Raw genomic sequence first — 14,286 nt, 5'->3', positions numbered from 1 at the left:
AGCTCTGTTTCAACCTTATCCATGTCAGCCAAATTGTCAATGATTATGTTTTCTCTTTGTAATTCCTGCTCAGTGGCTTTAAGTTAAAGCTGTTTATGCACCTTTCCTACAATATGTGCCTAATTAAATGTTTATATTTTGTAATATTTCCATACTGCATATATAAAAAAATAATAATATCACAAATAAAACTAAAGGGAAATACTGTAATTCTGTGTTGTGCATATTTTTTTTTTTTTTGTATAATTCAGGTTTGGCTGTTTATGATGTCTCATAATGATATTACATTAATCAGTTTATTAATAAATATATTTGCTTCAGCAGCAGCTTCTGAGTGTCTGTGGCCTTTATTCAATGTAAAGCCTAATGTTACATTAATGTAAAAGTCTTTCAAGGCCAGCTGCGCTTTCCGAGGTATAAAGCCTAATCCACCTAAAAACAGCTGATTCACCCAGAAGATGGCAAAAAAACCAACAATCAGCAGATAACTGCAGGGGTTTATAATCCGCTAACTGATGAATGACTGTGTGGGATGCCTATTTCCTTTCAGTAAAGTGAATGGGGAAGAACCTGATGCTCAAATGGATAAGTGATGGTCTGTATAAATTGCTATGGAAATTTTATAAAGCAAATCCCATTTTCAGTCAAATTTAAGTAGTACTATTTCAAGGAGTTGAACAAAATGATTTTGACAACCTTTTTAGCAGATGTAAAACTTAAGCTACTTTGATTATCACAGTGATTTGGTTGTATATGTTAGGATATAATGCACATAAAATGTTCTAGTCTTTACTTATAATTTATTTTTAATTCTACCTCAAATTTACAAAATCACACCATAGATAAAATGAAAAACAAGTGTCTGAAGTATATAAAGCTAACCTTGCTAATATTTACCTAGTAACATTCTGTTAAACTTAATCGGCTATACATTTAAAATATTAGCTTACCATGCTAAGCTAACAGGTCATGTTTGACTTGCTATCAAAAGAATTAGCTAGCCGGGCTAACCTTTATCTTGTGCCACTCAGCCAACCACTAGCTGTATAGTTATGTTAACTAGCAGCTAACCATACCATCCTAAACTGATCAAGTGCTACTTAACTAATAGAAAATCACACTGATCCCTGACTGGTCAGGTGCTCCTCGCTTAAAGGTTGACCATCGGACTTGAAGGAGCATAGTGTAAGCTCCAGGATTTTGCAGACGTCTGCCTCCTCTGGTGACACCAGTGTTGTGAGTCTGCTGCTACGACTGCACAGGTCTTTTGTTCAGAGACGTAATGTCTTATGAAGTAAGAACGTTGTAAATATTGAAGTTAGCCTGTGTTCTCTTGCTAATGTATCGGACTAGGCTCAGCAAAGTCCAGGTGAAGGAGAGTTCGCAGCACGTCACACCCACATGTATTCCTAGAGGATTTGGCCTGAATCACTCTCTCATTAACTAACTAATCTTGCCTATAGGCAACAGTGGTAGATGGAGCATAGCTCCTTTTACACGTTGGGTAATTGTAAGGGCATGTATGGCAAAGAAAAAATATTGAACTTCAAAACTTGCACTATGCACCTTTTTAAAATAACTACTTTTTCTTATTTCTCTAGGAAGTGGCCTGGCTCGTAATTTCCGGCCAATCGTCCGCTACACCGCCCTCTAGCTTCCTAAATTACCGATTTCAGTCTGAATTGTTTCCAAGAGAAATTACGTAAAAAAAAATCAAGGCTTAATGATTTTTACTTAGCAAATCATTCTTTAAAATGTAATTTCCTCAAATAATGTTTTGTCACTCAGATTTGTATTGTGAATGGGTTGAACACATACAAAGGTTGCTCTAAATTAGTTAAGTTAATTCGATCTCTTTCCATATTCTTTAAGATGAACTCTGGTTCCTTAATTTGTATCTGCAGTGAACCAAGATTCACGGACTCCTTCTGATGATGGTTTTCAACTATTTTATATGGTCCTTTTGTTATTTTTGTGTGTACGTAGCCTCTTTTCATCTTAATTTTGCTTAGTAGTTTAGTTGAGTTTCCCTAGTTTAGTGGATATGATTTGTTGAATAAAATACAGTGTTAATTCAGATGAACAACATTCTATAGTTCTCTGGATGTTCATTTATTTCTGTTAATAGATTTTTGTACTTGAGGAAAATTTGTCACTCATTTATTCCAAATGTGGGCAGAGTTTGCTGTTAGAAGAATGCCAGTGCTTGAATCAAACTTTCAACTATTGTCCTAATTTCAGTTGTGGGGGCTGATATTCACCGGACAATACCTAACAGACCGAGGGTTATTAATTAGATATTAAATAACTTAAAACATATGGCACAACAAACAAAATAAGGGAAAAACATCCATGAAATCACATTGTAGGATTTTTAAAGACTTTATTTGTAAATTATGGTGGAAAACAAGTATTTCGTCAATAATACTTTGTAACATGGTGTTTGTTGCCAATGACAGAGAAACGTTAAACGTTTCCGGTAAGTCTTTACCAGGTTAGCAGCCACGGTAGCTGGTAACCAGATCTCCTCTAGAGCAGTGATGTTTTGGAGCTGTCGCTTGGCAACACGGACTTTCAACTCAACTTGAAATGCTTTTTACTTAGCCACTTCATCGCCCAAGCGATGTGCTTGGGATCGTTGCCTGACGATACATAACCCCGTTCATTCTTCCCTTAACACCGACCAGTTGTCCTGTCCCCTTTGCAGCCCCAAAGCATGATGTTTCCTCCCCCATGCTTCACAGTAGATATGGAAATAATCTTGGGATACAACTCAGCATTCTTCTTCCTTCAAACATGACCAGTTGAGTTTGTTCCAGAAAGTTCTATTTTGGTTTCATCTGACCTCATGATATTCTCCCAGTCCTCTTGTGGATCATCCATATGCTCTGTGACGAACTTCAGACAGACTGGACATGTAAGCTTTAGCAGGGGGTCACACCTGGCATTGCAGGATTTGAGTCCCTCGTGGCGTTACTTTGGTCCCAGTTCTCTGCAGGTCATTCATCAGGTCCCTCCGTGTAGTTCTGGGACTTATACTCGCCGTTCTCATGATCATTCTGACCCCACGGGATGAGATCTTGAGTAGGGCCCCAGATCGAGGGAGATTATCAATGGTCTTCTGTGTCTTCCATTGTGTTACAATTGCTCCCAGAGTTGATTTATTCACACCAACCTGTTTGCCTATTGTAGATTCACTCATCCCAGCCTGGTGTAGGGTTACAATTTTCTTCCTGGTGTCCTTGGATAGCTCTTTGGTCATGGCCATAGTTGAATTTGGAGTCTGACAGGGGCCATTAATACTGTGGAGGACTGAAAAACTTCTTAAAAAAGAAGGTACAGGTCTGTGGGGGCCAGAAATCTTTCTTGTTTGTGGGTGAACAATTTACAGATAATTTACAAATAAATTCTTTAAAAAGTCTACAATGTGATTCCCTGTTTTTATTTTTTCTATTTTTCATTTTGTCTCTCATAGCTGAACTGTACCTATGATGGCAATTACAGACCTATTTCATCTTTCTAAGTAGGAGATCTTGCACAATCAGTGGCTGGCTGAATATATTTTTGCCCCACTGTGTGAAGCTGGAGACTATAATTGAGGTTTTCTTTCATTGCCTTAATGTCACTAGGGGGATGGTATCACCAGGTGTTTCAACTAAAACTCTATTTCTAATCGGAACAAGTGCTTAGATGACTGGCTGGTGATGTCTTCGTTTTCAGCAGCCCCTGGTTCAAACAGAAATTATTTTCACTCAGAGACTTTGGAATAATATAAAGCTTGTGTTACACCAGAACACATCTGGAGATGAAAAAAAAAAAACACCAATTGAGGTCACCATATATGTAATGCCACCATTTCTATGAAGGTCTGTGATTCCAAAATTTGGCTTGCATGAAAAGACAAATGGGCTGAACAAATATAAAGCAGAACAGCATGGAAAGTAACTTAAAGGAGGAGCATTTTTCCATTTGATGAGAGGTCACATAAATAGTTTTGTTACAGGATATTTAAATGGGTAACAGTTACATACCAACTATAGTTAATGTCTCTAGAGAAAAAACACAAAAACTACAAACCACATTTTTTTTAAAAAGGAGACAGATGGTGCTTCTATAGGATTAAATAGACTGTTTAAGTGAATGATTCATAATTTTCTTCTACTTATTCAAGCCTTCAAGTATCGCCCATGGGGAAAAGGCGTTTTGCTTTGAGTGTAGCCTACTAGTTCCCTTGGAGATTTACATAGATGGAGTGAAAAATTGAAGAAAGGTTTGTCTCACTGCAGACGACTGAGAGTTTGCAACCTTGATTGGTGGTCATTAAATAGGCCTATTTAACTGTTGTCATCTGATGCACTGTGCTGTAGAAAAATATATATTTGCGGCCATATGGAGTTATTCTGTTTTTGTTCTTTTCTACATTTAAATGTTTCAGATCACCAAACAAATTTTCATAACAGATAAAGACAAGCTGAGTAAAGCAGGAATGCTTCTTTCAAAAAATGGTTTCGTTTAGAGATGGGGAAAAAGCTGTCCAAATCAACCTAGCTCTGTGTGAAAACATTCATTGCCTCAACATGAGTTCAGTTTCACTACCAAGGTGTGCCCACTGCCAGACCTGGATTCAATGTAGACACTTAAACAGGACTTGTCTGACAACATGAAGCAGGCGCTTATGTCCCAAAAAGGAGCATATCATGCCCTCATATAAAAATTTTAAGATGAGAAACTAAGTCAAATTAGTCTTTAGAAAATGATCTCAGGGCAATTTCTGAGGCGTTCAGGCTCCGGTGAACCACGGTGGGTGCTGTTATCCACAAATGGAGGAATAATGAAACGGTGCTTAACTTTCCCTGGAATGTCTGGCCTACTAAAATGACTTAAGAGTACAGTCATGGCTCACCCAGAAGGTGACAACAGAACCCCATCTAAAGCAGGCTTCACTTGCCTCAGTTTAGGCCAGCGTTCATCAACATTAAGAAAGGGACTGGACAAAAATGGCATCCATGGAAGGGTTCCAAAACCAAACCCATTGCTGATTAAAAGGAACACAAAGCCATATCCCATGTTTGCCAAAAGTATCCTGATGATCTCAGAGGTCTTTTGGAAAAACTCTTCTGTGGACTGAAAAGACAAAAGTGAAACTTTTTGGAAAGCTCTTTTCAAGAAAAATCCTCCTACCTACAGTCAAACATGGTGTTGGTAGTATGATGGTGTGGGGTTGTTTTTCTGCTTCGAGGCCTGGACGTCACAAAGGAACAATGAATTCGGGTTAATGTCCGGCCATCAGTTTATCACTTTAAGCTCAAACTCACCAGGGTTATGCAGGAGGACAATAATCTAAATAACACCAACAACTCTGAATAGCTAAAAAAACAAAAAGTAAACCAATGTTTTGAAGCAGCCTAGTCAAAGGTCAAGACCTATATCTTATTGAAATTTTAAAAAGGAAAGTGGGCCAAGATTTCTCCACAAGTATGTAAAATACTCATTACCAGCATCACAGGGAGTCAGAGTCGATGGCTATTGTTGCTGCCCCAGGAGGCCCAACCAGTTATTAGGATTATTAGGATTAATTGACACTCAGATTTTCACATAGGTCCAGGTTCTTTTGGATGGCTTGTTTCCCTTACTGAATGGCCTAGTCACACACTACGATTTTACAAATGTCCATGCGAGTAGATCGCGCTCGATGCATGCAAGGGTTTTCTGATTCCATTATCATGCCTTTTCGGCTTATTATGTTTTATATCTGTGTTTCCCACTTTGTTTTTGCTCCATGTGTTTGTAAACAAAGCGCTTTTGTGAATATTTATCACAACAAGAGAACTTGATCGGAGGTACGACATTGCTTCGCACACAAGGAGTAAACAAGGAGACACAATGGAGCCCACAGACATATATACGGCGTTATAATGAATAAATACAATCATAAGTATACGTTTATTCTTACCTGTGAAGGATAAAATAAAGATAATATAAAGATAAAGATCTAGTTTGTACAGTGAATCGGTTGGTACAAATCCACGCAGCACATGAATGACAACCTGACTCTGGCCAGATGGATTTTGTTCCTCAGAGCTCCACACATACATCTGGGATTGCTTCATTGGAGATGTATTTCAGAAGGAGGGCCTTATCAAAAGTCCTTGCATATAATCGGATAAACCATTTGTCCGTCATCTTTACTGACGTGTTGCTTCAACCGTTCACATTGAAACCAAATCAAGCTCGTGCCAAACCCGGTCAGGAGAAGGGCGAAAACATTGTTTCCACTAACAAAAGCCTTCAAAGCCGCTCTCTGTAATGCTGTTAAAGAATTAATATTCGGTAGATGGGAAAGCAGCAGCATCATTTTTACCGCTTGCTTCCTCGCTGCGAGCCGCCATTGTTGTCTGAATCCAAACAGTCGCTTCTCTGTACGTCACAGCTACGAAAATCCCGCCCAGCGATCCTGATTGGCTCGTCCAATTGATGTGGTATTAAAATCCCTCCCAATGGCAGCGATTCCAGATGGATTTGTGGAGCCGTATAGGCGGAACTACAACCACCTGGTGAGAGTCAGGTTACATGAATGAGGCATCTTCTCCAAATCGGCCCACCATGTCGTCTCCAATATGGCGGCTACGTCGATGCAAATCAGTGCTCAACGAGGTGTCTACGTATACATGTCTGTGATGGAGGCGACCGATGTGTTTCTTTATCTTAAAAGCAATATATGCTTTATTGTGTTTTCTTTTTATGGTCAAAATACATGAAATGGCCCCTTTAGTCTTCGCCTCAAGAGACGGCTCTGAGTAGAGCAAACGAAAACAGAATTTGAAAGAAAAATCACTAAAGACAAAATTGAACGATCAGTGCATTTTATTTTGTCATCACAGTACAAAAATAAATTAAAATAAGCAGAAACATACTAAAAAAGGTTTAAGTTACAGCAACTGCTTTTTTTGTCTTTAAAAAAAAGAGAATGACTTTATTGAACAGCATGTACACCTTCGTCCCACCAAGTCCTGGTGCCGCTGTGGATGGTTGCTGTTTGCCTCTTATCCCTCTAAGAAAACAACACATTCTTCTGTACAAATAAAACGCTGCCGGTCACACACACTCATCTGCTCAATCTCTCTCTCTCTCTCTCTCTCACACACACACACACACACATGCAGCTCACGGAGCAAATCTTTTTGAAGTTTCTTTTTGAAGTTTTTTTAATCACCGTTTTATCTACAAACAACAAGATACAGAAAAGAATCCGACAGAGATCTTTTAACTATTAATTTAATCTTTTTTTTTTCTTGTTTTATAAGCTTATAAACAACTAGTGAACAATGCAAGTGAAGAAACATGGCACATTTCAAGCTGAGAGGGGAAAAGGATTTTAATTGTCTATTTGAGGCCTTTTAACCCTATAAGTTTCTCTGTATTTCCTGCCCGATCAGAGGGAGCCCATTTATCATTATTTCCCTCGATTTACCGCAGGGATGGATTCCCACTCGGAGAAATGTAGCTCTTTATCCTCTTATCGTCTCTGTGCTGAGGAGACACTGGTTCACACGAGATGGTTTCCGTTGATCACATTCAAAGATACAGTACACTGCGCTTTTCTGCAGTTATTAAAGCTGTTTTCTGCTTCTGATACGTGGAACATCAGGTTCGGTTTTCTTAAAGTGACAAAAAAAAAGCTCAAAGCAGTGTTGCTTTGACGGAGCGACATCGAGGCTGCCGTGTCGGTGATGGTCAGATTAAACGGTGGTTTTGGTAAATGGGCCCACAACACAAATAAGCCAGCTCAATCTTCATTCCCACCAAAGGTAAGCACGCCCGCCGCACCAAGGACCCCTCCTCATTACGTCCTTCCCTTCCTGATGACTCAATGTGCGCAAATTGAATGAAAATACCTAAACGGCAATAAGAAGTTGGTATAAGTTGCTGAAAACCTACCTCAGCATCCAGTATCTCTGTGTTTTCATCAATGATATGGCACCATAAGAACATTTTCAACGCTGAAGCATGAGCACGAGAATGGTTGCAACACAACCCGTCGACAAATAAAGTACAAAAAGAAATGTTCTGTTTGTTTGTGTTTTTTTTCCTGGGAAAAAGAAATGGCTTATTTTAGCAAGCAGAGATAAATAAAACTAGCGTCACTTTGTGCACAGCATTCTCTAACGCAGATGCAGTCGCTTTGCAAATCAAGTAAAAGGAAGAAACGTAATAATAATATTAATCATAATAATAACGACTCCTGGAGGCTTGTCAAAATTGCATGGCACACGTGCAAAATGTTACATTTCTAAGTAGAAAAAGAAAACTTGTTGGAGATCAAAGCAATAAATAAGCCTCTGTGGAGCAAAACATCCATGAACTTATCCTTTTTTTTTTTTTCCTCAAATAAAATAAGTCTTTCTAAACACACAATATCCATCATCCAGTTTTGTTTTTTCATTTTTTTAATCAAAAGTTCAACAAAGCTGAGCTGACTGTCCATCTGGTCGTCCGATCATAGAGAGACCCCCCCACCCCCACTCCTCCCCACCAAGTATCTGAATTCGGCTCCGTTCAGATCGAGCTGTTTCTGTCCTCTGACGATCAGATATGCATCGCAGCGATAAAAGAAAAACGTCAGTGTCAGTGGAGGGGATGTTCCAGAGAGGCAGCCAGGGATGCCTGTTCATCCGTGGAGCGTGAAGAAAGCCAGTCAGGCGATGGCCCTCACCCTCCTGCAGTAGGCAGTGCACATCAAATCGTCAAACAGTCAGAAGGTCACTGGTGGGCTGCTGCAGCTTCAGTCCTGTCCACATTCAATGCTGCAGCTTCCTTATACAGTTTTTTTTTTGTCTTTTTAATCTAGTATGTTATATCATTATGCTTATCTAACACCTGGTAAAGTATTCGCCCAAATCTAGCGTTTTTCACTGCATATACAGTTTTGCGAAAATCATCTCTAATTTCTGAAAATTTTGCTTCAAGGGATCGATGTCGTATAATCCTTTAAAAGGGTCTTTAACAAAAGTTTTTCGGACTTTCTGAAGGTCTTTCAAAGCTTGTCTTGTGCAAAAATGTGCAGTGAGTACTTAAGAAAAGGAGGAAAGTAGACAACTGAAAGAATAATGCTGCAACACTAGCTGGAAGTCACGTCTGTGAGACTTGACACAGGACTTGAGACAAGCATCTACTAGGTAGACAATCTAAACACTGGCTTGTCCCTTGAGTTGAAATCATCGGTCAAGAGATGGGGCATGAAGCAAATGCAAATTGATCATCAATTTTCCAGCCTTGCTACAGATTCTAAACGATTTCATGGTATCTCTGCCTGTATTTTTAGGGTCATCCTGGTGGAAGGTGAACGTCCAGCCCAGGCTCTAGTTTTTTTAACCTCCAACATGTTCTCTTTCAACATGGTCCTGCATTTAGCTCCATCTACCTTCCCATCAACTCTGGCCAACTTGGCTGTCATTACTAAGGAAAAGCCTCCCCACAGCATGATGCTGCCACCTCTGTTTCACCATGGTGACAGTGTTCAGGGGGGTGTGGCCACATTAAGCGTTTTGTATGTGGGACGAAACAGGTTGATTTCCGAAAGACCTTGAGAAAGTCTAAACTGTTGATTGAGACCACTAAAAGGTCAAAAGAAAGCAAAATATGAAGAATCAAGCAATGATTTGTGTACAATCCTGTATAATAGTCCTAAAAAAAGCTTTCATTCTTGGGTCTTCGCAAGTTTGAAAATAGATTTTGGCCCTGACATTTACAAACAAAAGGCCCTGTACTTGGGCAGCATTGTTATCCTTTCAATATATGCAAATACTGAATCAAATGTCAAAACTGCTTTATACAAATATGAAACACACTCTCAGTAACCTGGCTTCTCGGCCGTTTGGACAGCAGTGAATAAATAGCATCAATGGTAATCTTTCAAAAGGTGTCAAAATGCCAGACTGGAGTTAAATCCCCCCATGGTTCCCTCAACCCTTCTCTCCCCCCAGCATCCCCTCACCGGTCCAGGCCGATGAGCAGGCGGCTCCTCTCCTCCTCCTTCTGGCTCTCGTTCTTCAGGTCGGCGAACACCTGAGTGAAGTAGTGGGGGTCGGAGTTGATCTGGAGCATCTTGGCGCTCATCAGGTTGATGATGGACAGGCAGCGGTCCCAGAAGGTCTCCTTGGAGCTCTCCACCAGGAAGGGCTTGAGCGGGTAGGAGATCTCGTTCCCCATGTAGGAGTAGGACAGGTAGAGGCAGGTGAGGAGCACGGCCTGCAGCTCGTGCTCTGTGGCCACCTCAGAGGAGACCACGTCACGGCACAGCATGTAGACGAAAACTACGTTGGCCGGCGTGATGAAGCCCTGGTCCTGCCAGCCCTGCAGCAACAGGGAGCGATCCACGCTGCGCAGCCACAGCACCGGGTCGGTGGGGGAGAGGTGCTTCAGACGGTAGCAGCGCCTGCACAGGAACTCCCCCAGGCAGCGCAGCAGCTCGCTGGTGGAGGCCTGTACGATCACTCTCTTAGGGGTCCCAGGGGCCGCATTGGAGTTAGTTAGTGGGGCCTTCTTGACTGAGGATGTGTTGTTGGAGCTCTTGCTGAGAGCTGGGCTGCTCTGGTCCTGGGTGAAGCTGGACAGATTAGCGCAGGACTGTGACTTCTTCAGGTTCTCGTTGTTCAGGTGGGACACGTTGTTCTGGTACGTGCCATTGGGTTGCACCTTTTTGGAGCTCTTCTTCTTGGCCGACACGGCCACGATCCGCTTCCATGGCAACACGTTGATGAGCGAGTGGCGCTTGAGGTTCTTGTCTTTGGCGTTCTTGCTGTTCTGCACGGCCGTGTAGTGGCCCACGGTGGCGGGGCCGTCTTCGAAGAGGGCCGCCTTCCGGTAGCTGGGGGACAGAGACAGAACGGTTCCCATGGTGGCTGCTGGGAGGCGTCCAGGAGCTTCAGGGTCAGAGGACTGAGCTCTTTAAGGGGGTATCTATCACCTGGACAACCTGCACCTCCTGTAAGCAGAAAAAAAAGCTTGTGAAGATTAGACTAGAGATTTATAGGAAAACACAAAACAATCTTTACTGAATCCTTCTGCAGTCACTGGGTTTATTTCCAGATAACATCACATCTCTCTGCTCTGTAATGTTCTAATGGATGTCTTCAGAGTGGTATTATACTTCAGGCTGATTGGGAGCATTGATTTAGATCACTGAGAGGGGGAATGCATTATAAACCACCACCCCAGTTTGCAGCAGATGAAAAGTCCTATTCTAAACCTTTACATTTAGTCACATTACTATGTAAACTTTCATTGTGTTTTATTGAGATTTGATGTGAAGAACCAACACAAGCACTACACAATTTTATATAGAGCAAGTGATGCATAGTTTTCAAATCTTTGTATCTGTACAAAACCCTTTTTTCCATAAGAAAATCCAATGCAAGTTGCCATCAAAAATAAGCAAATGAATCCGAATCAATATCTTGCACAGAACCCCATTCTGCTGCCATTACAGTATTTTGGGGTATGTCTCAACCATCTTGGAACAACTACAGACTGAATTTTATGCCCAGTTTTCTTTGCACAATACCTCAAGCTAAGACAGATTGAATGGAGAGGGTTTGAATGGAGAGGGTTTGTTAGCAATTATTTGTTTTTTCCAGAGTTTAAATGACATTTAATGGTACCACTGGTATGAACATTGACTGGACCACTTTAATATAGAAATGTTATTTGCTCTAAACTGTTCCATTATAGCCCTGGCTGTGGGGTTGTTGTCCTGTTGGAAGGTAATCCTACAGTCTCACGTTTTTGTTTTTTTTTCCAGCCTCCAACTCGTTTTCTTCAAAGGATTTCCCAGTGTTTATGTCCATCAATCTTCCTAACAACCGTGACCTACTTCCAGCCATTCCACAACATGATGCTGCCACCACTTTCTTCCACAGCTGGGGTGAGATGTTCAGGGTGATGTGCAGCGATGTGCAGCGTTGGTTCCACAGCATCTCAAGATGTGTGTTTAGGGTTGCTGTCCTACAGCAAGGTGAAACTCCTCCTCTGTCTCAATTCTTGTGCAGCCTTTAACTGTTTTTTTTTTTTTAGCTCCATCCCTCTTCACACCCACTCTGAATGATGAAACATCCCCACACCATGATTCTACCAGTGCCACGTTTCACCATGGGGTTGGTGTGTTGTTGTTTATACTTAGATTAAATTACACATTAGTAGGCTTAATGTATAATAAGATGATTTCTGCAGCTGGTTGCAACAGTTTTTTAGGGGTACATGCATAGCATTGTTTAAACCTTTATTTTTTAAATCATTATGAAATCCATGTATCGTTTTCCCTCTGCTTCACAATCATGCTAAAATTTACGATGGCCTGTCTGCATAAAATCCTAGTAAAATACATGGAATTTTGTTGTCATAACAACACAAAATGTGTGTGTGTGTGTGTGTGTGTGTGGGGGGGGGGGGATCCCAGGGGTGTGAATACTTATGCAAGGCTCTGTAAATGTGAATATGCTAAATATAGGCATAAAGAAGACAGTGGATTTCAGCTGCAAGGATGATTGAAAATGGATCCATAATCCATAATTTACAGCGTGAGATTTATGGCGGACGGATCAGAGTGAATCATGCCCCGCCACCCCCCACCCCCCTTACATAGCCGGACCGTAAACACCATATTAATATAAAAAACGTCGACTGTGATGCAGAATTGAGGCACCAACAACCCAAGGTCACGTCTGTGGTTCATCTCAATTAAAATCCAATAAACAAGCTGATCGTTTGATAATTCCCCCCTCACTGCAGCGTTAAAGACCGTCGATCCAACAAGCTTCGACCCATCCTCCTCCTCATCATGTTGTCAACCTGATCACCGATTCCTGATGCGCGGAGAAATACCAGAACATCACCTTTTTATGTCCGATATCAACGGTTTAATGCGCAGAGATAAGGAGCTGCGTGCATGCTGCGCTCTCCGTGGTGCTGAATCTGCGCTACCAAGCCAGATCTGTAGGCGGTGGCTCACATATGGGGGAGAAAATACATTTTCACCCCTCTGTTAATCTATAACATATACATTCGCCACTGTAATGTCAATGTTATTACGTTCAAATCATAATTTGGTATTTAGAAAGCATAAATGCGCATTTCTTACAACGAAGAAGACGAATCCGCATATCTGTTCATCCCAACCAGCGGCCACAGGCTCTTTCTGCGCACGTATTGCGTCAAGAAAGCAAATAAACTCACCAGATCTCCAGCTCACTGATTTGAAAGACGATCGTCTTCCTCCGAATGGACGCGTTTGAAAATGTTAAACCATCTCGAACAAATTAATTGCAACAAAGAAAAAATAATCCGGTAAGATCCTTCCTGAGAGAGGAAAAAGTAAGAAAGGAGACAAGATGCGGGCAGTGTAATAAACTGGCCTGGTGTCGGCAGTGTGCAGACGGTGCCGGGCAGTTGTGGAATGGATGCTCAGATGAAGATGTGCTCCTGGTCCCGATGACCGCGAGATGCGGATGCTGCGCGAGCTGATGTTGTGATCTGTGATGGTTGACGCAAAGGCGGTGCTGCGGCCACCGCGAAGCGCCCGGTTCTGTTACGAAACGGTGCCCTCTGCTGGTGCACACTGCGACTGCAGTTTCTAAAGCCAACAAGCTCCCGGATTCAGATTTTGTTCTCGGCAACGTTTTGGAAGTACCAAATTGCCACACAACGATAAATAAAGATAAAATACAATTATTATTAGAATGTGTTGTTAAATAATTAAAAACAAATGCGTATAGACTATGATTATTAAAAATATATTATGTAACTATGCTTTTTAAACTTTTAAAAACGGGCACATTGCAATGAATAAATAAATCTTAAAACTATGACCTTAGTGTGAAATTAGCTAATTTAAAAGGGGGAAAAATACATAGATAGGTAATATTGAATATTTTAAAAAATGTTACCGATTACAAAAGGTGCCAGAATTTAAACAACGGTAAATCAGTCGGGACATTATCACTTAAATTAAATTCATTTGAACTGAAATAAAATGCACGGATATAATATCCATAAAAAGTAACATTTAATAGACAAATGAATAAAGATTTGTCAGAGGTGTCCTTAATCAATTAAAATGCAAATATATGCAGACATAATGTACAAGATATTTATTAAAAAAAAAATCAGTTGTAGATGTTAAACAGTTGCTACATGTAACCCATTCATAAAATATTTCTTAATTACAGAAATTGGCATCAAAGAAGTTTGAAAAACTGCATCCTTTATATTTCACAATCATGCATCTCTTTG

At 40.8% G+C, this 14,286-nt stretch overlaps 1 protein-coding gene across 2 annotated transcripts; it reads right to left on the bottom strand.

Annotated features, from left to right (window-relative positions):
• Positions 1-6,846: 6,846 nt before the first annotated feature.
• On the bottom strand, positions 6,847-13,536 carry cdk5r1b (cyclin-dependent kinase 5, regulatory subunit 1b (p35)). 2 transcript variants are annotated; one of them, XM_012877000.3, is made up of 3 exons: positions 13,231-13,536; positions 9,995-10,984; positions 6,847-8,717 (listed from the first exon to the last, which is right to left on the bottom strand). In XM_012877000.3, the coding sequence occupies exons 2-3, from the start codon at positions 10,894-10,896 to the stop codon at positions 8,696-8,698; spliced, it is 924 nt and encodes a 307-aa protein (XP_012732454.2). In that variant the 5' UTR covers positions 10,897-10,984; positions 13,231-13,536; the 3' UTR covers positions 6,847-8,695. The 2 variants fall into 2 exon arrangements, with proteins under 2 accessions (XP_012732454.2, XP_012732455.2); XM_012877001.3 differs by having other exon boundaries at positions 6,847-10,984.
• Positions 13,537-14,286: the final 750 nt, after the last annotated feature.

The sequence above is a fragment of the Fundulus heteroclitus genome, chromosome 10 (genome assembly GCF_011125445.2).
Source record: "Fundulus heteroclitus isolate FHET01 chromosome 10, MU-UCD_Fhet_4.1, whole genome shotgun sequence".
Classification (NCBI taxonomy): Eukaryota; Metazoa; Chordata; class Actinopteri; order Cyprinodontiformes; family Fundulidae; genus Fundulus; species Fundulus heteroclitus.
Note: the sequence above shows the minus strand (reverse complement) of the source record. Positions and strands in the feature narration are given on the sequence as shown.

Bases quoted from the DNA above. Each gene is read 5' to 3' on its own strand.
- cdk5r1b (XM_012877000.3), bottom strand. From the start codon at position 10,896: ATGGGAACCGTTCTGTCTCTGTCCCCCAGCTACCGGAAGGCGGCCCTC. The intron at 8,718-9,994 runs GTGAGGGGATGC...TGCCTACTGCAG, and splicing joins CTGCTCATCGGCCTGGACCG to GAGGGTGAGGGCCATCGCCT.